The 26,275-nt window shown below is 37.8% G+C and overlaps 1 protein-coding gene across 3 annotated transcripts in view; it reads right to left on the reverse strand.

The window, feature by feature from the left end:
• Positions 1-750: 750 nt before the first annotated feature.
• Positions 751-26,275, reverse strand: part of LOC131687126 (protein prickle-like) — a 127,175-nt gene continuing 101,650 nt past the window's right edge. For all 3 annotated transcript variants that reach the window (XM_058971177.1, XM_058971176.1, XM_058971174.1), the window contains exons 4-9: positions 18,497-18,610; positions 18,027-18,155; positions 17,733-17,936; positions 17,561-17,658; positions 16,455-17,500; positions 751-1,604 (exon numbers count right to left, since the gene is read on the reverse strand). In XM_058971177.1, the coding sequence (XP_058827160.1) occupies positions 1,123-1,604; positions 16,455-17,500; positions 17,561-17,658; positions 17,733-17,936; positions 18,027-18,155; positions 18,497-18,610 (2,073 nt within the window). In that variant the 3' untranslated portion in view covers positions 751-1,122. The remainder of the gene's footprint in view (positions 1,605-16,454; positions 17,501-17,560; positions 17,659-17,732; positions 17,937-18,026; positions 18,156-18,496; positions 18,611-26,275) is intronic.

The raw sequence follows: 26,275 nt of genomic DNA on the forward strand, positions 1-26,275 counted from the left end.
GCCGCGTCCGTATTCTCATGATAGACATTCCAGACGCCGTGAAATTTTTTATGAGTGCCGAAAACCTGGAAAGAATTTCGCCCACGTTCGACCGAGATCCTATTCCGTTTTTAAAAATCGTTCAGAAGTTTGAAGATGAAATTATAAAATGAACACTTGAAAACATTAGGCGTTGCACATATGAGGGAGGAATCAGTGTGATGCTTCTTGAGTTGTGTCCACGCGTCGAAACACTCGAATAAAATGTATGAAGTTCACGGAACCTAGACGTAAACACTTGAAATTAACGTGTAGGTAGAAGGCACTTGAATGGAGCTCGTGATTTATTTTCAATATTTCAGTATTGGAAAATGATGGTTGTTGCAAATAAAATAGAAGTACAATTTAATTGATTTTACATGGCAAAATATTTGAAAAAGATGTGTGTTTGAGTTGTTTAAGTGCAGTTCAGTGGCTACACTTGAAAAACACTTGATTTTTTTCAAAAAGAATTATGTTAAGTATGTGAACAAAAATTTATAACAAATAATCGAAATCGACGACTCTTTGATGTGTATTTTCATTAAGAATAGATTTTTTGAATAATGTATATCCTTTGAAGTAATCGTTCGAATACGTATGGTGTCCACACAGTTGTAATGTAGATTGGACTTACTTTTAGTAAATACCCATTATTTGATTATCGTTCTGCCTAGTAATGAAACGCCACAGTCTTGTTTTCAACTTTTCAGTAAAAATTTAATTCTATCAAACTATTATATATAAAAAATTCTTATAAATAAGATATGAGCATTGAATACATTCTGCTTTGTATTGGTACGTGAACTGTATGCCTTGGATACGAAAATCTTTCACAAAATCTCTTGAGTATTTGTTCTGCTTTAAAATATCTTGTTCCATAATCTAAAATTTCAACCCCAAATAATCAAAATACATTCAAACTCGTGTTTAAACACTTTTTTTTCCTTCATCAAAAACACTATATTACTTTTCTTTCGTCAAAAATACTTGAAATGTTTTTTCGACTCCCAATTTGGATACGTAGACATTCTGTCACGGAGAAAAATGTACAGACCTAACCTACTACCTTCAGTAACGAAGCCGACATCAACCGGCCGGTTCTCACGATATGATACAGTTTTTATTGTCTTTCTCATAGGGATGGCTGGTTTGCAGTTGCTTCCGTTTCCGGGCGCACGCAAGCGAATTGTTTGGCATGTAGTGGATTCGCGTTCCGCCGTAGGTCCGCCTCATCGGCAACTCGTACACGTCATCGTCCGCACTGGATGAACTGGACGAACAGGTGGAGCAAACGCTACGCGCATCCGAATCACCCCCGTCCGGTTCCAGTTCTACTTCGACAGGTGCGCGTGGCCTCCGCCGCGGGGAACGCCGGCTGCTGGAGGATCTTGGCTCGTGGTAAGAAGAGGAGCTAGCGGCTGAATGGTCCGATCGATCTGACCGTTGACCGTGATGATGGCTGGATTTACGTTTCGACTTGGAGGAACGTGTTCGCGGGTTGCCCCCATTCCGGGAGCAGTAGCCTTTCGAGCGGGGCAACGAGTCCTGGAAGTCGCCTTCAAAGCGGACTTCTTTCTTAATGACTGAAAAGAGGGATATGGTGGAAGGTGATGTTAGTAATATTGGTACAGAGTGCTGCCAAAATGCCGTAGAAATATTCTTAGTATAGGGGAACATGGGGAGACTTGACTAAGCGCAAAATTCTATTTTTGGCTATGGCGTTTTCTATTCGATTCTTAAATTTTTTTCAAAAATATTTTTATACTTGTTGCGATTCCTTAAGGTAATTTTAAAAGTTTGGAATGAAAAATCCTTTCCTTACAGAAAATATTACGTGATTAATAAATTTGCATTAAATGATGTAATTTTTTATCAAACTTTGTATGGACATATCTACTCGACTACCAATGACTATTAATGTACTAATATACCATCTTAATCCTTGTGAAGCAGTGAAATGATTTTACATAAATTGGAACATTGGAACAGTGATTACTAGAATTTGAATGACATTGACCGCAATAACTAATGTTGGGGAGACTTGACCAAGATTTTATGGGGAGACTTGACCAAGTGGCAATTAGCTGAAGAAAGATGCAAAATTCCTGATATTTATTATGCTTTGGTATCTACTGTTAATGGTAATCACGCCATAAAAAAATCCCACCTCAAACATAAGTGTTTATATTTTAGTATTAATAAACAAAGTTAGAAACAGTAGGACTGATTTCGTGACGTGTGAACATGCAATGCAAGCAGTACAGTTAAACCTTAAAAAGAAATGCATTTAAAAAAATCTAAATTTATCGAATGCAACCGTTTTATATTTTTTACTGCTACCTAAGGACCTCGACAATATGGAAAAAAATAATTAGAGTATGTTTTATGTCATTATTTTTTGTTATGATTTTTCAAAATTCTCTTGGTCAAGTCTCCCCACCCCTTGATCAAGTCTCCCCGCAGTGGGGAGACTTGACCAAAAAAACACGATCACAGAAAAACTTTTGTAACGTTTCAAAAATGAAATTAAAAATTCTGCAAAAAATCATGAAGACGCACAATAACTTTGCACATTATATCTCCGTGAATTTTGAGGGATTGAAGGCTTTTTTAGAGATTTATGCAGTTTTAGCTGAAAACCTGGTCAAGTCTCCCCATGTTCCCCTACAAATCAATCATAAAAGGTTTTGAATCATGTTATCAAATATCCGATTAATTCATTCTTATAAAAGCTAAGGAAGTAGTGCAATGAGCCTATTTTCGCCCTGTCCATTTGACGCCGTTGATTAGAACAGTATCGATCATTTTTGTTCAATGCATTGGGTCAAATGGTATTACGACAATTGGGGCACTGGATTCGAGATTTCATTTCACTCAAACTCGAGCATTTTACCGTTTTTAGAGCATTTGTGTTATTATATTGGATCTTAATAACGAAGCAAAGCTGATGATGACAGTTTATACACATTTCTAGCAATTGTAGGTCAATTAATTAAGGAATTAGTAAGGCACTCTCCCTAATAGGGTTAAAATAGGCACTTTACCCTATCGATAACGGGTGTTTTAAAGCGTCCCTCGTAGTACCAGAGTTTTTAATAGTAGAGTTGCGTAAAGAGGATTGGCAACATTGGATCAATCGTTGTTTTTTTATTAATTTTGGCAACCTTTTATTTTTAGTTAAAATTCACATGACTTCTCCCGAACGTTCTAGTTAGAAGTGAATTTTGTGTATTTCATAGTTTAAAATGAAGTGCTCAGTTTTATTTTGTAAAAATCAATACGATAAAAAGCATCGTATAAAGAATTTAAGCTTTTTCCGGTTCCCGTCTGATCCGCAACTAAGATCGAAATGGATTGATTTTTGCCGCTTGCCCTCAGATTGGGAAGTGACAGAAAACAGTCGAATTTGCAGCGTAAGATAAATTTAAATAAGTACATATATATACAAGTGGAATGCATACCCAAATTTGTGAAAATTTTAGCTGCACTTTAACTATGAGAAAGACCTTTATATTTCCACTGTCGGTGGAAGATTATTAACACTACCCAAAGCTGTTCCGGTGTTTGAAATAGTACCAAACTTAAATATCAGTTCACACGACGACGATGATTTTCTTGTGAGTGTGGTCATATTGCCGAATGAATTTGTCATTTTTACAATTTATATGCCACTGCAGGATTCCAACAATAACATTGCTACTCAAGCAGTACCGGGGTTTGTGGCTGCAAATTCAATTGCTATAGAGGGCAGATCCAATGAGCCAATTGAATCGACTGTCCGTTCAGTCGGGAAGGTGTATTCCATGTCAGAAGAACAACAAAAGCTGGCATATCCACGGTAACAATCAGGATTCAATAGACATTCCGCAGAAAATAGTGGCACGTCGTTAATTTCTTTTTGTTTTAGTTTCAGGCTCGTTCGAACTATCCGTCGACTACGACGGAAAAATGAACAAAAGAATAAAACTATTAAGCTTCTTCGACAAGAACTAAAACGCTCAGAATCAAACCTTGCCAAAGCTACCAAAAGCGACGCGAAACTGAAAATATTTAATCCCGAGCAAGTAAGATTATTGCGGGGTGATTTGGTACGGGTTCAAAAGTGGACCAACGAATCGATGCTCGAAAGTTTCGAAATGCGTTTTGCTTGTGGTACGAAAGGTTACAATTTCCTTCGGAACAAAAAGCACTATCCTCTGCCATCGATTCGGACACAGCAGCTACATTTGCAACACTTGCATTTCGACACTGGAATACTGCATGAGGTTCTTGAGCTATTGCGTAGTAAAGTAGATTGCATGTCAATCGCAGATCGTGACTGCGGTGTCGTCCTTGATGAAATGTCGATAGACCAAAGTCTATCGTTTTGCAATAACAATAAAAAAATGTTTGGGAATACGACGATCCCGGGTCAGAATGGAAAAGCGACCCATGGGTTAGTGGTTATGCTAGTCGGCATTCACAGTCGATGGAAGCAGGTAGTTTCTTACCATTTCACCGGCAATACTATACCAGACGATTTTCAAAAGAGCCTAGTAATTAATGTAATCCGGCTCGTCGTAGAGATGGGGCTAAAGGTTCACTTTGTCACAACAGATTGTGGACCAAATAATATCCGTATGTGGAACAATTTTGGCCTGAAGCATACGAAAGACCAAGTGTTGAATAGCACGGCACAAATTCATCCAATCCGGTTATGCGATAAAATTGAAGTGATACCTGATACAACTCACGTTTTTAAAAGTTGCGTGCAGGGATGGGTTAAAAACAAAATTATTTATCTCCCTGAAGAAATCGTAAATGAAAACGGCTTGATTTCGAATGTAGCGAGTATTTTTCATTTGAAGGAATTGGTTGACTTTGAAGTTGGAAAAGGCCTTAAAATGGCATCTCGCCTAACTCGCAGAGACGTGGATTTTTCTAATAGTAACCGACTTGATGCTATGAAGGTTGGCAATTCATACAAGCTTGTTAACCACAACGTAGCAGCAGCTCTGCGGTTCATGAGCGCAGAAATGAATCAACCTGAACTTCTGACGACCGCATTTTTCGTCGAATGTGTTTGGAGATGGTTCAAAGTGATGACATCAAGAAAATTTGATTTAGCTCTTAGTCTAAAAGATATGGAAGTTTACAATCAAACAATAGGCTTCCTCAAATTTTATGTTGGCTTCATATACGCATGCAAGGTCGGTGAAGCGAAAAGGTGGAAACCGTGGCAAGCATCCACTATTCTTTGCACGAATTCAATTGTACGGCTGCAAAAACATTTTTTGGTCGACGAGCAGTATCCGTACCTATTCACAGCACGATTTACACAAGATTGTGTAGAAAATATTTTCTCGCTGTTGAGGTTTAAGCAAAAACGACCCACGGCTTTGCAATTTAAGGACAACCTGAAGTTGCTTGCAATTTCGCAGTTCATGGCAGCAATACCTTCCTCGTCATATGAAACAGATGACAGGAAGTGGTTGTTGAACTTGACAAAAAGCGGAAGAAACAAGGAACATAAGCCGCAAAGAACATCAACCGATGCTAACGAGGTAAGACAGAAAAAATATGCAATGTTAAACAAGAGTTGTTTTACACCGTTACCAAAATCTTGTTGCTTTGATTTACAGGAGACTGATTTTATCGAATTCGAATTCACCGAAGAAGTTTTCGACGACCGAGTATTCGATAATGCAGAACGGAACCTGATTTACCATATAGCCGGATATATCATGAAAAGTGTCTCGAAAAATTATGCGTCGTGTGAGACTTGTGTTTCTCCTTGCTTCAGTGAATGTCCATTTGCAAAAAAATTTACCAAGTACACTATTCCTAAAGATTACACCGGCGAGGCGCTATTGTATGTGACAGAACCGGTATATATGTTTTTTGTTGCTCTGGAGCGAATCTTTCGAGATAATGTAGCAAGCTTAATGCAAAGCAACGACAATATTGCCTCAAAATTGATTACATTCATGAGAGCAGTACGAATTAATATCGTCGAAGAAGACTGCCACGATATTAGAAATAAGATAATTGACCGCTTCGTAACATTTCGACTACGAATTCATCAGCCGTACAAAACTCGATCGAACAAATATGATAGTCGTTCGATGGCAGTTTAAAGTTTTATATCCAATCCATTCAAACTATGTAATTTAAAATATAAAATAACACAAAAAATATGTTTTAATAATTATATCTTTAAGTGAAATATTCCTATAGTTTGAAATAATATTAATATTAGATAATTGCATTTTTCTCATATAAATTATAATCACATGATAACGATACTCCCCACGCATTCGAGCATTGTTATTCTTGGTGTCCGATAGGTAGACATTTTGAGTGTTGGATAGGTAGATTTGCTTCAGTCTTTGCGCAACTGTTCTTTATAAACTGTGCGTAGTACTACTGTATGGAGAAATGAGCGAGCGAAAATAAAAGTCGCAAGGATAGAAAGTGCTTCGCAAAACCCGTTTCAAACATATTAGAATATAAAAATCGGAAATAAACTTCAGGCATAAAAATCGGACAGAAATCCTTCAGCATAAGAATCGCTTAAAAAGTTCTCACCCGTAAAACTCGTCAAGGATGAATAATAATACGGTTCAGATAGTAATTTGATAATTAGTTTGTGCTATGCCCATTGCTGCTACATCATGATTGTGGTAAATTTTTCATTTGATTGCCTGCGTGCCGTTGTACATAAACAACCAATTCGATCAAATTTCTCGCTCAGCATTCTATCGGTTGCCTACTTGGAGGCGATTTACTATTATCGATGAACATGGAAAAAATGTGCATGGTGCAACCAGATAATGACTGTATTGATTCTGTGGTTTGTTATGGACTCTTTGGATCTACTTTTCGTATGGTTTGTTCGGAATATTTTCACGTATTCTTTTGGTCTTTTCTACTCCGCTTTTGAACAAGAGATAGGCGATTCCTGCACGAATAGATCAATCTTCAAATCACAATTCTTTTTTCACACTCCTAACACCAAATACAAAAATGTTACGCGGGGCGCAAGCCTTCAAATTAGCCTCGCTAATTTGAATTGCTACCTATATCTCCACTGTACACTATCAGATCCTAAAAATCATAACACCCATGGCTAACCAAAAGTTTCTATATGGGATAAGAGATCACAAGAATGGAAATCGGTCAATAATTTACCATGAAAATTGAATTTTTCCGTGACTAGTTTTTTTACACTCTAAATGTTCTGTAACAATAAATAACAAATTTTCCAGCATTGCTAATGGGCACCGTGTCATAACGTCCGAGGTCATATCGTCCGAAGGGTGGTGGATATTATCACGCATAGACATTGCGTCATAACGTCCCAGGTCATCAGGTCCCAAAAGGAGATGCGTCATAACGTCTGGGATATTGTGACGCACTCATTGTTTCTGATATGTTGATGCACAGGTACACGGTAAAAAAGTGTAATCGAAAGACTTTTTCATTTCAATTAGTTTGTTATGGCGCACTACCAATTGAAGCGAATTAGCTTTGATTTTCTAGTGATTTACAATTTACATCTAAGTGATGTCTCTTTGATAATTATTAAATAGAAATAACCTTCAAAATTACATTAACTATGCAATCGGAGCAAGACCGTCGCGATCCAAACAATGATCCGACATTTCCTTCCGATATTATTTGACTTCTAGATGGTGAGTATTATGAATATTTTGTCATTATCAATTTTCATACTATTATATGTTTTCAGGTCACGCAATCGAACGGACGGACATAGTTGCTGCAGTCAATTTATTAATATAACGATGCGACAGTAAAGAAGACTGAGGAACAACTAGATATTATTTACAACCAGCAAGAGGCAACTGCTGATGTAATTTTTGGAAACAAAATTGATGCAATTCTCAACGAAAACGAGCAGTCTGAAACAATTCCAAATTAGTGTGTCCATTAGGCTTCGTTCGATTGATGAAACGTTAGAGCATTTACTCAGCATTCTAGTTAGCAACTCTGCAACCGACAGTATGTACATTATATCCTACTATTACTATCTACTAAATATTTGATTCTTTGAGATGAATTTTTTTTTGTACTTCTCTTGCTACTTAACGCCGTTTTGCGCCCCCAAAAGTAATAAGATACAAATCTTCACTAGTCAACGACAAGAAGGTTCGGGAGCGGTATAGGATACACTATCAACTTGGAAAACTGCTCAAAAATCTTCTATTTGAGTGCAACAAAAACTCTAATCGACAGCCCCAATTATCGCACTGCCATTTCAGCCAATGCGCTGAACAACGATGGAAGACAATGGTATGTTCCGATCGGTACCAAAATTTGCACAATTACTAAGGGCCATAAAAGGAATCAGTAGAGCCTGGTGAAGCTAAAAGTCAAACATTAAACCAGTCTAGTGTAGATCCTTTTTGGATTTTCGGGGAATCGAAAATTGAGTCCACTTCCCACAATATTAGGTGTGAATACTGGCAGTTTCGAGAAACGTGCTCCTTCTAAATCATTAAAAATGGGAAAAAATTGATCAAAATCAAAGAAAAGAAGCACAATCGCGGAGGTGCTCTCTTCGACCATGTTTCGGCTCATTGTATAGAGTCTTCGTGTCTCAATACTTATCGAGTGCAAGCAGGGTTGGAGAAAGGCCACTTTTCGATTGCGCTGAAGGATGATCTGTTAAAAGATCTTTACGGGTGTCTCCCTTCAATTCCTCCTAACTCATTCATCCCCAGTTTCAGTGAGTTTGGCTAGGTATGGTATTGTTTGGTTCTCTTTGCTGGGAAGTTCTGAGAACCTTGTCGATTACAGAGAAAATACGAAAAAGGATTATAAACTGAACTATGGCTTTCAAATGTCACAATGATAGTTTATAAACCTACATCGGTTTAAGCCGAATTTGAATGACAATATCCACAATTACCCACTTTCCCAATCCTGCCCATCAGGGAAATGACGAATAGACAAATCATGGCAAGGCACAAATCTCCGATCAACATGGGGAACATTCCATTTGAGCCAGTCGCTACTGAGGAATTCCACGAAGATCCGTCCGAAAATCTTTAAAATCGTGACCGACCATCTTAGATTCCAATGAAACTTTACACATTTCACCGTCATATTTTTTTTAAATATTTTCCACAGGTAATAAGATTATTTTGACTCAAGACCAACTTTTCAAAAGGGCGTAAACGTTTCTACGTGTATGAATTTCAAAATTTTTTTGTTCGATTACTGTATTTTATACAGCAAAACTATCTGAGAACGAGTTACAGAGAATGAATACTTCTGTCTGAAAAAAATATACACTGAAAAAAATGTTGTCATTTTTCAAAAAAAAAACAAAAATTCATGATAAAAATTTAAATTGCGAAAAAACCCATTTTTTTAAATATTTTATATTTTGTTACCAAAAACCTAAAGAGAAATGAAACATTTTGAATGTGATTGCATGATGGAGAAAAAATCGGTAAAAAAGTTTTCCTAACAATAACTTCGTACATGTTTTTAAATTTCATACTAATAGACATACAAAATTGTAATTCTATTACAGAATATAATTCTAAGCACCATTTAAAATCAAAATGCATTTAACAAAAATCTTCCAAAATGCGATAGTTTTCGAGATATTTGAAATTTTGAAATTTGAAAATACTTCAAAAACAATTAATTCGTGTAATTATGCTCTTTTTAAAAGTTATTCGCGTTACCCCATCAAAAAATGTCAAAAATTTAATGTTTATCGTTTTAAAGACGTAAAAGCAACTTTTTTAGTGTATTTGGATCCTGGAGAAGCTTTCAATAAAAAAGTTTTCCTAACGACAACTTTTGACATTTTTTTATAATTCTTACTATTTGCAGTCAAAAATACAATTTTCTTTTTGAATATGATTCTAAACACCATTTTAAATCGAAATGCTCTTAACAAAAATTTTCTAAAATGTAGTAGTTCTCGAGATATTTTAACTTTTGTTTTAACAACACAATTATTTTGTTTTTTACGACCTTTTCATAAGTTAGTCGCGTGTCTCCATCAACAATAATAGGTTTTTCAAAAGGCCCGTAAACTTTTCTGAAACTTTCTCTTTGACGTCAATGCGATATTGTGAAACATTTTAAAGTTACATGAAAACAACCAACATATGATTCAGCTATATAGTTTAATCAACAGACCCTATGGTTGAAATATATTTTGGTTGCTTTCATGTAACTTTCAAATGGTTTACAATATACAAACTTTTTTATTGAAAGCTTCTCCATGATCCAAATACACTAAAAAGGTTGCTTTTACGTCTTTAAAACGATAAACATTAAATTTTTGACATTTTTTGATGGGGTAACGCGAATAACGTTTAAAAAGAGCATAATTACACGAATTAATTGTTTTTGAAGTAACAAAATTTCAAATATCTCGAAAACTATCGCATTTTGGAAGATTTTTGTTAAATGCATTTTGATTTTAAATGGTGCTTAGAATTATATTTTGTAATAAAATTACAATTTTGTATGTCAATTCGTATGAAATTAAAAAAAAAACATGTACGAAGTTATTGTTAGAAAAACTGTTTTACCGATTTTTTCTCCATCATGCAATCACAATCAAAATGTTTCTTTTCTCTTTAGGTTTTTGGTAACAAAATATAAAAAATTTAAAAAATGGGTTTTTTCGCAATTTATATTTTTATCATAAATTTTAGTTTTTTTGAAAAATGACACATTTTTTTCAGTGTATATTTTTTTCGGACAGAAGTATTCATTCCCTCTTTTTTCGGACAGAAGTATTCATTCATACTTGTTCTCAGATAGTTTTGCTGTATAAAATACAGTAATCGAACAAAAATTTTTTGAAATTCATGCACGTAGAAACGTTTACGCCCTTTTGAAAAATTACTCTTGTATCAAAATATTCCGATTGCCAGAGAATATCATGGAGATTCATACACACCTGCAAAGTTTCGTTCGAATCGACGATGGTCATATTTTGCGGTCGGCCGGTTTCTCATGGAATCCCTCTACTGATGCCTGATTCCTGATCTCAATAACGACAATCACTTATCAATAGTGATACGTCACAGTAGATAGCACACTTAGATTAAAGGAGGGGAATATCACACTAGATCCAAACACTGGTCGCAGCGGTTCGTTTTCTACAGAAAAATACCTTTTAAAAATGCAAATAAAAAAATCAAATTTTAGAAAATTTTGAATGGTAACCTCCTCTTAACAGCATGCCGGAAAAATGACCCGCCGTTTGTAACCAAGTTATTCTACACCAAACGTCACCGTGCACGGATTTCGAACAATAGATTGAAGGCGTAAACAGCTCGCGTTGCCGCGAACCCGCTTGAAGTAACATGGCTGTTGCAGCTTTTGTCGCTTTCTCAAACGATAACACGGTACTACAAAATAAAAATAATTGAATGTACTTTTAAAGCGATATAGCAAAGGTTGTAGGTCTGGTCAAATACAACACAAAACCGCGTTTGATCATTTTAATATACCCTCAAAATCTTGATTAATAGCAAAAAAACGATTTTGTGGAACCGTCGGCGCTAAAATTTTTTAAGCGGTCATTTTTCAAACAATTTTAAATTTATTAAGCGTTTTGAAAAGAAGAAAAAATGATCTTTCCAACGATATGCTACGTTATGTTCTTTTGTTAAAATTACTATGTGGTTTTGGGACAACATTATGAAAGTTACCATTATTTTGCTATTTTTTTTATTAGAAATATGAAGAACGCTCAACATTTTTATTAGAAAACGTCTTTGTTTAATTCAAAATTTTAAGAAAGCATTTAATTCCGCATCCAATGATCTATTTTTTAATCAAAATCAGTTGAAAAATCGCAGAGTTATAAATTTGTTTCCAAATTAGAAACTTGCTCGCATGAACTTTTAAGGGGACGGTCTGATATAAAATTTTCAAAAAATCTTTTTTTTGCTCGATTACGTATACATTTAAAAGTATGTGTGTGAACTGTGAGCATGAAATTGGATAAAATAACGGAAGATAAAATTATATCATCTTATAGTGCGAGACAATACCTCACTAACCCCTTCATGCAAGTAGGATTCAAATTTGGGAAAAAATATGAACTCAGCCATTTTTCAGCCGATCTTGATCAAAAATAGATCATTGGATGCGGAATTAAATGCTCTCCTTAAATTTTTAATAAAACAAAGACTTTTCCTAATAAAAATGTTTAGCTTTTTTCGTATTTTTAATCAAAAAATCTCGAGTGCTTTTTCAAATGGACGTAAGTAACAATGAGAGATTCTCTTCGAGGTCTTTCTCTTCTGTTCATTACTCGGCCATTTCAACATTTACTACTCTACTCTTTGCATAATATTGTAGTAAAAACCGTCGGCTTTCGATATGTACTGGAAAATTAGTACAAAGTGTTGTAATGACGTCGTAATAAACGAAAGAGAAAGTAAACAAAGAGAGGCTCTCAATGTTACTTACGTCCATTTGAAAAAGTACTCGAGAAATAGCAAAATAACGGTAACTTTCATAATGTTGTCCTAAAACCACATAGTACTTTTAACAATAGAACATAACATAGCATACCGTTGGAAAGGAAATTTCTTCTTTTTTCTGGTTGAAAAATAATCACGCAAAAAAATTTTTAGTACCGAAAGTTTAGAACAATCGTTTTTGCCTTTCTCAATAGAAAGGTATTGCAATTGCTCTGAAAACCGACTTTTTAACGGAGGCCCGGAGGGCCGAGTGACATATACCATTCGATTCAGTTCGTCGAGTTCGGCAAATGTCTGTGTGTGTGTATGTATGTGTGTGTATGTATGTGTGTGTGTATGTGCGTCTGTGTGTGTACGCGAACACAATCTCACTCACTTTTCTCAGAGATGGATGAACCGATTTTTACAAACTTAGTCCCAAATGAAAGGTGCAACGTTCCCATAGGCTGCTATTGAATTTCTAATGGATCCGACTTCCGGTTCCGGAATTACAGGGTGATGAGTACGATCACGCAGAAAATGTCGATTTTAAGAAATTCTGCAATGAATGTATAATGGTGAAAATTTTTCCAAAATGTGACCACAACTGCTTCGATTTGTAGTACTAGGTCATTAACAGCCATTCAAAGTCTCTTTGGTCACATTGGCCACCATCATCGGTTCCGGAAGCCCCGGCGGAAGTATCCAAATTCAGACTAACAATCACATCGGTTCCTCGGAGATGGCTAGACCGAATCAACCAAACTTAGTTTCAAATGAAAGATGTTGCGTCCCCGTAAATGGCTATTAAATTTTATCCCCAACCGACTTCCGGTTCCGGAGTTACGGGTTGTGGCGTGCGATCACATAGCAAATTGTGATTCAAACCGATACCCCGATGGAAGCAAAAAAGGTAAAAATTTCGCTAAAATGTCTCTCAAATAACTTAACTTTGCAGTTCTAGGTCACCGACGGCCAAACAAACTTTCGTTGACTACATTGACCACCATAGACGGTTCCGGAAGTGCCCGGGAAAAGCGGCCATCTTTCAAAATTTACGAACTCACATCAGTTTCCCGAAATGGTTGGGCCGATTTTCACAAACTTAGTCCGAAATGATAGCTATAACATCCCCATAGATGTATATAAAATTTCGCACGGATCGCTTATATGGGTCCGGAAATATAGACTAAATCGTTCGGTCACATATGAAATTCCCATATAAGTCGGAAAAAATTTCAGAAATCGAATTCGTATTTTTGATGCTAAACATCTTTAAAATGCATGAAACGTCAAGAGTTTATGTTATCTCGAAAAAAATTTATTTATGAAAATCGACTTTTTGGGACTTTGCCGATTTCGCACCTTTTTTCAGTTCAATATTTCCGTGGCTGTTTTTTCTTTTACAAAATTTTAGAACTCGAATAATGATTTATTTTCCTGTATATGGTTGTCATGTGATGTATAATAATAAAATGTAATATATGCATTTAAAAGTTTTTAATGAATATAAACAACGCACACATTCTCGTGATTCATGATTGAGAAAGGCACAATTGCACCGCTAGGTGGATTAAAATAGGTTTTTTTTTCTATAAATCAAGATTTTGAGGGTATACAACATTTTTCATATCTCGACAAACATATGATTACGGCCTAAAAGCCAACTGTCAAAATCCACTTTGAATGGAAATTCCAGACAAACTGTTACTAATCGAACACAGTTCACAACAGTTTATGAAAGAGAAAACTTTTCTCTTTCATTTACTACCAACATCTGTGATTGGCGTGTAACTGTTTGTCCGGAATTTCTATTCAAAGTGGATTTTGACAGTTGGCTTTTAGGCCGTAATCATATGTTTGTCGAGATATATTGTTGTTGAAAAGTACAAAATCACTATAGCACCGTGTAATGAATGGAAGCGCGGTTGGCAAACGTGGCAATCATTTATTTAGTCTATAACTTGGAATTCAAAGCGACGACTTATGCATATTTATATATCAATCGATCGCAATCACTGTAGGCTACAAGTTATGGAAGAAAGTTTATTAAAATTTATTGAAAACATTGAAATAAATCATAGAAATATGAAAAAATTAAGATTTTTTACTTTTTTAGCCAATATCTTAGAATTCAACACATTGGCCCATTACAGCCAGAGACTCACAGAGAAGATGGAGTGCTGAAGTTCTCTGACATTGTGAATTAGGTCCTCAAAGCCTTCGAAATTGCTGAACCTTTTCAATCACTTCGAACAGCAATTCTTCCAACAGTAAGAACATTTTTGAAGCAGTTAACTGCAAAATGATTGCTTCTTGCAGCGATCGCATTCTTGATAACAGCTGATATATCTATTGCACTTGACCTTGCAAGAAAGGTATGACTTTGTCCCTATACAGAAAATTATGATGGCGTGGGGGGGGGGAGGCGGGGTAACGAAATTGATTTTTTTTTTCGATGATAAGATTCTCAGTTGCATTCCTGTTACGGTAGAATAATGGTCTTTGACCAGGCAGATTTTTTTTAAAGAATCTGCCTGACTGCTAAGAGTAGTTTGTTGAATTTTTTAATAGGTTCAGCATTGTTCCAAGTGACTGGATTCAACTGAAACAGATTGCTATCCATAAACCGAGAAACCAACCTCCGACTACAATTCGCATCGGTCGATTGCGCTGTTGTTCTACCCAATCAGACTTTCGCAAATCAAAGGGATTAACGATGGTCTTTCGCTGCTTTCACCAGAAATTCAACTAATAGAGGATTGTTAATTGTAAATGACATCTATGGATGATGGTAAGTTTGGTAAAAACAATTTTTTCTCCATTAAGGGAAAAATTGTTGAAAACCATCCTTGCGCGTGAAGAGTGCAAAACCTACAGCTAAATTAGGATTGGAATTTACGTTTTGACTTCGCCTCATCATAATCCGATACTAACTTCGTTACATGACAAAGCTAGCGCCGTTTTTTAAGTTAACGTTAAATCAGCGCTAGCTTAGTTCTGTCATTAAGTTAGTGTCGGTTTCTGATGTGACGAAGTTGAAACGCAAATTCTATAATTAATTTAGTTATACTTCTGTGCTCTTCATGCGCAAAGATAGTTTTAAACCATTTTCTCCTAAATGGAGAAAAAAATAGTTTTTGCCAATTTTTTTCTCCACTAAGGAGAAATATTATCAGTTTATTCAGAAAGCTAACGCAGTTGTGCCTATTAAATAAACGAACTGAATAAAAATAGGGGTTTGCTCAGAAACACAAAATTTGTTTAATTGATTCAATAGTGTTTTAGTTTTTCGAGCTAGCGTCAATTGTCCGCTAGTGTCGGATTCTGATGAGACGAAGTCGAAACGCAAATTGCATAACTTGTCATAAAGATTGTTTCATGAAAAATATAGATTTGAATGTGACAACGATCCGAAATGTGTCCGCAATGGCACGAGAAAATCTCGGAGTGACACAGAACCCTGGGGTTATTGAATTGATGACAAAAGGAGTGCATGTCAAAAACATAACCTTCGCCGTCAAGGTTGGTCTGAATCCTATTTTATATACGATCGCACTAGATCGTTTGACATAGCCGGAAGGAGAATACGAAGTATTATCGGAAGCCTTTATTTAGTTGTTAACCTGACACCTGTAATGCCGTTATGGAAAGATCAGAGTGAACTTCAGCTGCAAACACCCAGCAAACTGTCGGAGAATTAATTGCTCTAAGAATTGTATTGTTCTATCTCGACCAGATTTAAAAAAATGAAGCAATGATTTTTTTGGGACCTCTCTAAAGTCCTTTAATAAATAAAAGCAGTTTGTCAATTCCAATAAATATTTCTAAGAATCAAATCTCTAAATCCAAGAATTTTCAGCCAATTTTTGCTTCATGGATCACGTGACGTGACAGCAAAGATATTTCGTGATGTTAATTCATTTCCAAATTATAGCAAGACAACTCAAAATCGAAAATACCAAACATTAACGTTAAACTCACCTATTGGCGGCGGGGTTGGCAGCTCCACGATGGAGTGTGACGCATCGGACGCATTCTGGATAGCATCATCCGGGTCTATTGCACTTGATTTGTCCAACGGGCTAATATCGTCGTAAGCTGGCTGCGAATGATACGGATGATACGAAGATTGTTGTTGATGTTGCTGTTCCTGTTGCTGCTGCTGGTTGTGGTATTGCTGTTGCTGCAGCTGCTGGGTTAATTCCGGCATCGATGAGGTCAGAGCCGGGTTTGTCTTCGCTATACTGGGTGCGATGGAAAGCTGATCGGCTTGCCAGTTGTCTAAGCTTAAGCTAAGATCCGTCAGATCCAATGGTTGCCGACTTCGATCTTTGTGTAGTAATCGGGTGAGTTCCGGTGAACATTGAGGGATCCTTCGATGGCTGGAACTCAATGGTGGCAAAGAATCATGCTGCTGCTGGTGGTGGTCTACGAGGTCACTTGGTTCGGTGTAAGGGTTCGTTCGGGAGGACACGGGCGAAGTAGCCCCACTTCCGGTGTATGTTTGTACGTCGTTGTCCGCCGAAACGGAGAAATTGTGTTCATTTAGCTCGCTGGTTGCTGGAACCGAGCTTGAAATGTTGGTGGAAATTTCCGTATGCGAGTGTTTGGCAGGACTGGAGTGCGGAGTACTTCGTTCGCTGATTGGACTCTGCAACGGTTCGGGTGACTTTGGCAAATGCGGTTGATATTCGGAGTCGTCGTCCGACGGCCGTTGACTTCCCCGCAGCCGACTTCGTGTGGGAAGAACGGTTGGCACTGAGCCGTCGGAAGGCGTGGGTGGTTCACCTTTACTACATGCTATAGAGCAATAAATCTCTCCCCTGCGAGGTAAGAATGGTCGACCGAGCAGTGAACATCGACAGGTACTGCAGGCAAAGCAACTGTCCGTCGCGTGCCAATGCTGACCATCGTGGCTCATTTGACCCTGATCAACACCGATCGGCTCGCTACAGTAATCACAGTATTCGGCAAACATGGCGTCGAAACAGTGCAGACAGTATGGTTTCCCATCGCGCATTATGTATCTGGAAAGGGATAGACAATTAGTTTTTTTGGTCATCGAAAAATCTTCGACCGGGAGATACCGTTGACCACCGAGCTGCTTGTCACACTCAAAACAGGCAAAGTGCTTGATATGCCACGCCCGACCTTCCGCCTCCGTACACTCATCGGCCAGTATAATCTGTGAAAACGGAATGTAACATCAATCACGGTTCAAATCGTGTGTAACGAATTGTCTAATTTCGATATTGTTACCTCATCGCAAGCGGAGCACCTGGGTTTCAGCGTCTCCGCGTGATGCCTTCCGCAGTACAGCCGAGCCTCCCGATGGAAGTAAATCAGATCGACCAACAGTTCCTTGCAGACGGAGCAAAAGAAGCAAGCCGGGTGCCAGCAGGTGCCTGGATCGAACCGAGACGCGTAAACTCCCATGTCACCGGAGGAAATGCATTCGCCACACTGTGATTGGAAAAGAAATTCAAATGAGACACGTCGCCGAGTCATATTTTGAACCAAGCAAGTCACGATGACATAACCGATAAAACTTACCCCATCGCAAATCTGATTCGTAGCAAGCTGTTTCACGGTTCCTCGACCGAGGGCTTCTCGCTTCCGCTGTGCGGAGAAAAGTTTCAGCTCTTTACGCTCTTCATCGGTCAGTGAATGACAGTATCGCACCTGGAAAAGTGTGTTTGTTCGAAATCGTTCGAATGGCGAACAAAAAAAACAAAAACCGATCAGAAAATATTTACTTCTCCACGCGTTGTTTGTTTGTTTGCGCTGGTTGGATGTTTTCTCCAACCAACCGAGTCAGGCTTTACTTAACGGAGGCTTCCACCTCAGCACTTGTGGGGTGGAGTGTGTGTGTGGAGTGAAGCAACAAGCGAAACTGAATAAATTATATTTTTATTTTTTCCTAACCGTTTAATTTTTCACAAGTGGTCGACAGTGACCACATCAGGCTAGCCTAGCATTGATTGCTTTGCGTTCGCTGCCGGATCGGATCGCTGTGTACTTACCTCATTATCGTGGGGAGGAAGCTGCTGGAGCAACTGGCGGACCCGGTGCCGCTCGCCGATACTGTTTACGTACGGAACCTTGTCCTCTGGGATGGCCGAGAAGTACAGATGGACCTGTTTGTGGGTGCGAGGGAACGGGAAGATATTGCGTGATTAGAAGGAAAGCACTTACAATAAGTAAAATGACACCTAGCCGCACGATTGCGTTTTGCCGCTCCATCGACCGATTTCGCAGTAGGGAAGACGATGCAGAAATGCACTATCAGAGAGCGGGAGTATTATGTAAATCATTCGCATTAAGGTCACTTTTTCCGGCTTAACATACAAAGTTGATCGAATATGTCATGATGCATGAAATATGGTGACATCTAGTGGTGAGTGGAACGGTTATTGCCGCATTCCTATCAGGTTATGAAATGTACTAATTGCTACGGTGAACACAAACTTGCTGGACAACTCATCCCCCTTTACTCCTTTGGTAGGATTATAGAAAGCAAAAGACGATTTTTAAAACAAATTTGTTTGGTAATGCCAACAGTTTTTTGTGGTTCAGAGAATCCTCAATATTTAACAATAACAGCTTCACTAACTTTAAGACATATATTTGAGCGTATTTTTGAAATAAATATATAATTGTAATCATTTCTCGACAAACATATGAGCGACCGAAAATAAAAGTCGCAAGGATAGAACATGCTTCGCAAAACCCGTTTCAAACATATTAAAATATAAAAATCGGAAATAAACTTCAAGCATAAAAATCGGACAGAAATTCTTCAGCATGAGAATCGCTTAAAAAGTTTTCACCCATAAAACTCGGCAAGGATGAACCTCCAGTATAAAAATCGTTTTAAAATAAATAATTCGCTCGTAGGAGCATCCGTATATCTTGATGTTCAAGATTAAAAGTCGGCTAAAAAAAGCTACTTTGTAAGAATCGGATATATTTCTTTCCGGTTCTTTTACTGAAGGTTTTTTTATCCGACTCTTACAAAGAAATGTCCCAGTCCGATTTTTATGCTTGAAGTTTATATCCAGTTTTTATATTCTAATATATTTGAAACGGGTTTTACGAAGCATGTACTGTCCTTGCGACTTTTATTTTCGGTCGCTCATATGATTACGGCCTAAAAGCCAACTGTCAAAATCCACTTTGAATGGAAATTCCAGACAAACCGTTACTAGTCGAACACAGTTCACAACAGTTTATGAAAGAGAAAATTTTTCTCTTTCGTTTACTACCAACACCTGTGATTGGCGTGTAACGGTTTGTCCGGAATTTCCATTCAAGGTGGATTTTGGCAGTTGGCTTTTAGGCCGTAATCATATGTTTGTCGAGATTTCAACTTATGAACCTAACATCAACCAAAAATCTATACTTATAAGTAGCTCAAGTTGGTGTCAGTTACTGACGAGTAGAATAGGAAACACAAAAATAATTTTCCTAGGTTAGGTTTTGACAGGATTCAATTAAAAATAACAAAATCTGTCGCTAGACAGTGACGTCAAAGTCATCGAAATTTTGTATACATTCTTATACAGAAATAATTTTGTATGCATTTTTTTTGTATATATTCTTATACAGAAATAGAAATTTATACCGAACCCCAAAATATTATATTTGAATGCGAAAACAAAATATTTATATATTTCTTTATATTACTCAAAAATTCTCAAGTGAACTAGCAACCATGGACTTAAGCTAAAGTGACCTTTCAGCTAAATTGCACTTTCGGTTAAATTGAATTTTTGACTAAATGAACATTTCGTCTAAATGGACATTTCGGTTAAAATGGCCATTCGGATAAATTGACCTTTCGGCAAAATTGACCTTTCTGTCAAATTGATGTTTTGGTTAAATTGAACTTTCGGCTAATTGATCTTTCGGTTAAATTGACAGCTCGACTAAATTGACCTTTCGACTAAATGGACTTTTCCGCCAAATTGACCTTACTACTAAATTGACCTTTCAGCTGTATTGACGTTTCGGTTAAATTGAACTCTCCACTTAATTGACCTTTAAGCTAAATTGACCTTTCGGCTAAATTGAATTATCGGCTAAATTGACCTCTCGGCCAAATTATCCTGTTGGGCAAAATAGATATTTCGGCTTAAATTACCCTTCGGCTAAATTGACCTTTTTATCAAATCTGTCAGCTAATCTAACCTTTCGGCTAAATTTGCCTCTTGGCAAATTTGACTTTTTGTGTACTATATATAATTTTTCCATATTTCATATGTTTGAAGAAAAAAAACCCACCTTACCCCATTGTTTCTCTTCGTAGTTATAAAGTTAAAGGTCGCTACTAGTCACAAACAAGATTTCAGATGCCGGAAGCTGTGCAGAAATTAGAAGAACAATCTTTTAAAATGGGTCAAAAAATCTTTATCTGGCATGCCATCTGCGAGTGTAGCAAAATGAATCAACTTTTCATCGTATTCAGGAATTGTAACGGACAAATCTACAACGTCAAATCCCTCCGAAAACAACTTTGGTTTTGTTTTGGCATGACGAAGGCCACTGTTATGGTCAGTGCAGCAACCAGATCATTTTAGACAGGTACAGAACCAATAATGTTGTGTTTGTAGTAAATTTTCTCAACATCCCAAAACGCCACGAATTTTTTTATGATGCTTATGATGGTCTCACATCATACCCCTACAAAAGTTTGAGCTGAACGATTTATCTAGAAGATAATTAATATATAGACTAACGGTTTTGTCGTGAGACAAAAAACGGACTGGATTAATTTGCAGATAAAGCTTTTCCTTCAAAAGAACGTAACCAGATACCTTTCGAATATTTCGCCAACAACCAGGGTCCATCAATCATTCCTGGAAAATACTTGATAGAATCGAGAATTGTACCCAATAGCTTCCATTTCCGATGACACTCTGTAAGACTCCTCCCGCCTGACCAGGACGTCGCACAGTGGCCGGAGGCTGGCCAAAACCTCAAAAATTTATTTTTGAAATATTGATATTTTATATTTTTCCTAAATTTCTCATGTATTGAATGATGTACATTCGAAATTTTATGATCATTGGATAAGAACACGATTTTTAACACGAGTTTAAACGTACCAAAGTCCGGATTTTTTAATGATTTTCATTTCCGAAACCACCATTGCTCTGTTCACTTCAAATGCATGTTGCTCTTTTGATTTTGGTCCGATTTTAGCACAACTAGTTTCATTGTGTAGAGGAACTAAAGAACTTGGTTAGTGAGTAAAATACATTTGGTAAATTTGCTTGGAACTATGACTATTTAGTTTAAATAGGTTTAAGGTGGTCAGATCAAAAATACTTTGTTCACTAATGTATTCTGTACAAATTTCGGAATCATTTCGGAACGGTCACATAGTATACATTCTATGTGAAATTACCTCTACTTTTCGAATATCATGGTCTCGTTCTGCGCCGAGGTGCGCAAAAAGGTTTAAGGAGATTTTGAAGCTTTGTTGCTGATATGGAGACACATGGTGTTTTGTGTAAAATAGTTAGACAATCTACAGTAAACCAACACATTCAACAATGGTTTTTAAGTAGTGTTCTTCATTTTTTATGATACTGTTGACATTGGCGAACAGTAACGGAAAATCTATCATGAAAACGAGATCATAGTTATAAGAAAGGTTTAATGACACTGTATGGAAAAATGCATTTATTATTTTACGACTTTTGACATCAAAAATGAGCTCAGCACCCCAAAATTAGCTTAAATTGTGATTTTCAGTCAAATTAGGTAACATTTGAGGTTTTGTCCGACTTTTGTTTGAAGAGCCGCCACTGTGCGTCGGTACTACCATCTCCTAAGGTGGGAAGTGACGAGACTAGTGGCAGTGCAGCGTCTAGTCGAGTTCTATCATCCATATCGGACCCCCAGCAAGAGGGTTGAAAAAAAAATCGGGGGGGGGGGGGGGGTGGGTCCAAGACTTTTGAGGTAAAATATCGGTTTTCAAAACATCTGCTAGAAACGATGTTGTGATACACACTGAAATCTTTTTATACGACTTTATGTGGATTTTTTTGTGACTTTTATACGCAAATTTTCCAAGCTGTGCGGTTTTTAATGCGGATCCATGTGTGTGTAATACATTAATAATAATTAATTAATTAATACATTGTGTATACCATCATTTGTAGCTGTCTATTTGAATGCGACAAAGCTTTTACTTCAGGACTGTACAACAAGACCGCTATGCTGGGAAGACACACGGAAGCAAATACGTTCATAAATTCATGAACAAAAGATCACGGTTTCGGTTTCGTGGACTGATCGATTTCCGAAAACCGTGACCAGGCTACTGAAACTATGCATTACAAACCTCGTATTCATGAAACTATTTGTGTTTTTTTTAAAAAACTATTATATACATGGCGTTACATTCGAATGTTTGGTTGGCTTACTGTTGTTATATATTCCTTGTTTTCACGTGAGTCTTTGTTTTTTTCCTTTCTTAAGGATTTTTATGAACGTGTCCACTGGAAATCAGACAGAGAAAGAATGACCGGAACGGCGAGACTGAAGAAACGGTGAAAATTCACCTTTTTATTGGAAACACCGAGAAAAGATGTTTTCAAGCAGGAATCGAACCTGCGATCTCCCAGTCTTTAGTTGGGTGCGTTAACCACTCCGGCGACTGAGTAGGTAGGGGGCAAACAGTGATAATAAATATCTCAAGCCTTGAGCGCAGTCCACTGGACCTAAAAATAAATAACAAAAGAGATTTGGCCCGATCGATGAGAGGGAGAGGTTACGATTTGCTTGTAGGAGACATTGGGGGTCGATAGGTCAATTGGGAGGAATTGGAGGCTGCAGCGGTGATCACGATACTATTGGGAATATGTGATGACATCATTACAGTTCCTCGATGGCGGAGCGGTTAACGCACCCAACTAGAGACAGGGAGATCGCAGTTTCGATTCCTGCTTGAGAACATATCTTGAGCATTTTTTCAAAAAAACATATCTGCAATGAGTGATTCTCTTTGTTTACTTTCTCTTTCGATTTGTACGGCGTCACTATAGCATTTTTCACTTATTTTGCAGTACAGATCGAAAGACGGTGGTTTTGACTAGCATATTATGCAAAGAGTTGAGGGATAAATATTAAAGCGACACAGTTATTAACAGAAGAGAAAGTAAACAAAGAGAGTCACTCATTGTAGATCCCTCGGCATGATACTGTACCTTGATGTGGTCCGGGGGCTTTTCCACCAAAGCAGTATTACAGTGATTATATCACATAAACTTGGGATACGATTATTTTCTTTTTAGTTAAGCTACATTGTGATCAATTTTAGTACTTAACTTGGCGACCTTTATTATCCACTGCCATGGTCAAATAATATACAATGTGGGTTTAGGGCACCTCATTCCAAACGTACAAACGTGGTCTACGCGATAACACAAACCTGGTCACAAATACGAACGCCCGCGATCTCGCCAATATTCAAACACCCCGATTGATTAGGTGAACGTTGGAACCTAAGAACCTAAGCTCGCGCAATCATGAATCGGTCACGTCCGGAAGTCTCCGCCCTTGATCATAGCAGCCCAAATTCATGCCTTTAGTTGGACCAATAGAAATAAAAACTAGACAAGACGTCCATGTGCGATCGTTGAAGAATACGCGAACATGTGAATGGCCACACGCTTATAAAAATAATGTGTCCACGCGAAGTTACATACTAGCACACGCGACAAAAACGTCCACATACAAACGCTCGAGTCCTTCTCGATCATCCACGCACGACTACACCCACGATCTCGTAAAAAGTATAACACCCTGGTGACTAAGTGAATGGTTTAGCACTTATAAATTAACAATCCCGGTCTCGAGAGTGAACCTCCAAATGCCCGTGTTCCCGCGAAACTACATAAAAATCGAATGCAAAGTCACATACACGCGACAAAAAAAAATATCAAAATGCTTGAGCCCTTCGCGACCATCCACGCAACCTATACTCGCGCTCTTCCAGACATTATAACATCCCGGTGATAATATGAACGTCTCGGCACTTGTAATCACTCAAACGCAGTCTCAAGCGTGAACCTACAGTCCCCCGCACTCGCGCATTCATGAATCGTTTGCGTCCGGAAGTCTCTATCCCCGATTCCAGAAGTCTAGGTCCATGCCTTAATTAAATCAATTAGCTCTACAGTTCCAGTAGGACAACTCTCGAAAAAAATCGGCATATTATTAATACTCAATAACAATACTAACTCTTCTCCTTATTTTATTTTTTTTATTTATTTTCGGTCTCATGCGTTATTTTCTTGTGATGACCTTTTTGAGCTCATACATCCAAGAAGAGCAACATTGCTGCCAACAATGATTCTTCTCTGCCATCGGACGTCGCCAGGTTTTAGAACAATGGATATGTATTCTCATACTCGATGGTATCAGATAAGTAGGAACGATCAACAAACTGCAAGTAGTATATTACACATTTCTTGTTTTGAAGTATAAAATATTCGTATTAAAATATGATTTACAGGCTCTACACATATATCAACACACACAAATACACAAATGCTTGACAGGTGACTGGGCCAAGTGCATTCACTCGTAGGATCTATCATTTCGATGATCGCCTCGATTCTACGAAACCAGTGCACAAGTAAACTGACATAAGCTAGTCTCATCTGGTGAATGCATGTAACCTGGAAACCCCAGACACGACAGGACGAGACGGACAGACTGGACTTGACGGGGCCTAGTTCAGAGTTTTTGAGCATTCTTCAATGCACGGTTAGTGACCTATAAAAAAGAAACATTCGGCATGTGATTTTTCCTTTTATTACTGTATCTTGAGTTGGGTTCATACTGATACTCACTAGCACAGGCAATTGCATATTCTCCCATATACATTCACATCCAAAACGTGCAAACGCCCCTAACTTTCGCGATAACACAAACCTGGTCAAAAACGCGAACTTACATTACAATTTCAATCATCCACACACACCTATGCTCGCAATTTCGCCAACACCCCTTTACTTAAGTGAACTTTTCAGCACCTATAACTTTACAACCGCGGTCTCAAGCATTAACCCACCACTCGCGCGATCATAGACCGGCTACGTTCGGAATTCTCTACTCTCGATCAGCCTAGACTCATGCCTTCAGTTGGACCGATCGGGAATGATGCTCATATTCACTAGACAACACGTTTCTCTACCATACACTGAAAATTAATTATTAGATTCACAGTCCGCGCGCGATCGTTCGAGAATATACGTGAATGTGTGAATGGCAACACGGATCTAAAACCGGATTTATGCACGCAAAGTTGGAGACACGCTGGCATTCATATGCTCGAGCCTTTAGCGATCACACTATTACACAATTAGTAAACGCCCACGCTAACCCAGACAGATATGCCCTCCTGGACTCGAACGCTAAAAACCACACCTTCCACGCATACACCACCCAGGACTGAACATTAGATTCATACATACAAAGCAACAAGTAATAATTACAGGTATTCGTCTGGCAACCGGGGGAAGTACATCTCAAACGCAGAACTTATCATTTCAATGATGGCCTTGGATCTGCGTTGCCTGTGTTCAAGGCACCATAGCTTTGTCCGTCAGGTCAAGGATGTATGAAACCCGCTAGCCACCACCCTCGGCCCTAGCTGCCCATAAAGGGATAAAAAAAAAGAGAGTCACTCATTGTAGATATGACGTTTTGAATAAAAGGTCTATCTTTTCTCGGTGTTTCCAATAAAAAGGTGAATTTTTACCGTTTCTTCATTCTCTCACCGTTCC

This window comes from Topomyia yanbarensis, chromosome 3 (genome assembly GCF_030247195.1).
Source record: "Topomyia yanbarensis strain Yona2022 chromosome 3, ASM3024719v1, whole genome shotgun sequence".
Taxonomy (NCBI): Eukaryota; Metazoa; Arthropoda; class Insecta; order Diptera; family Culicidae; genus Topomyia; species Topomyia yanbarensis.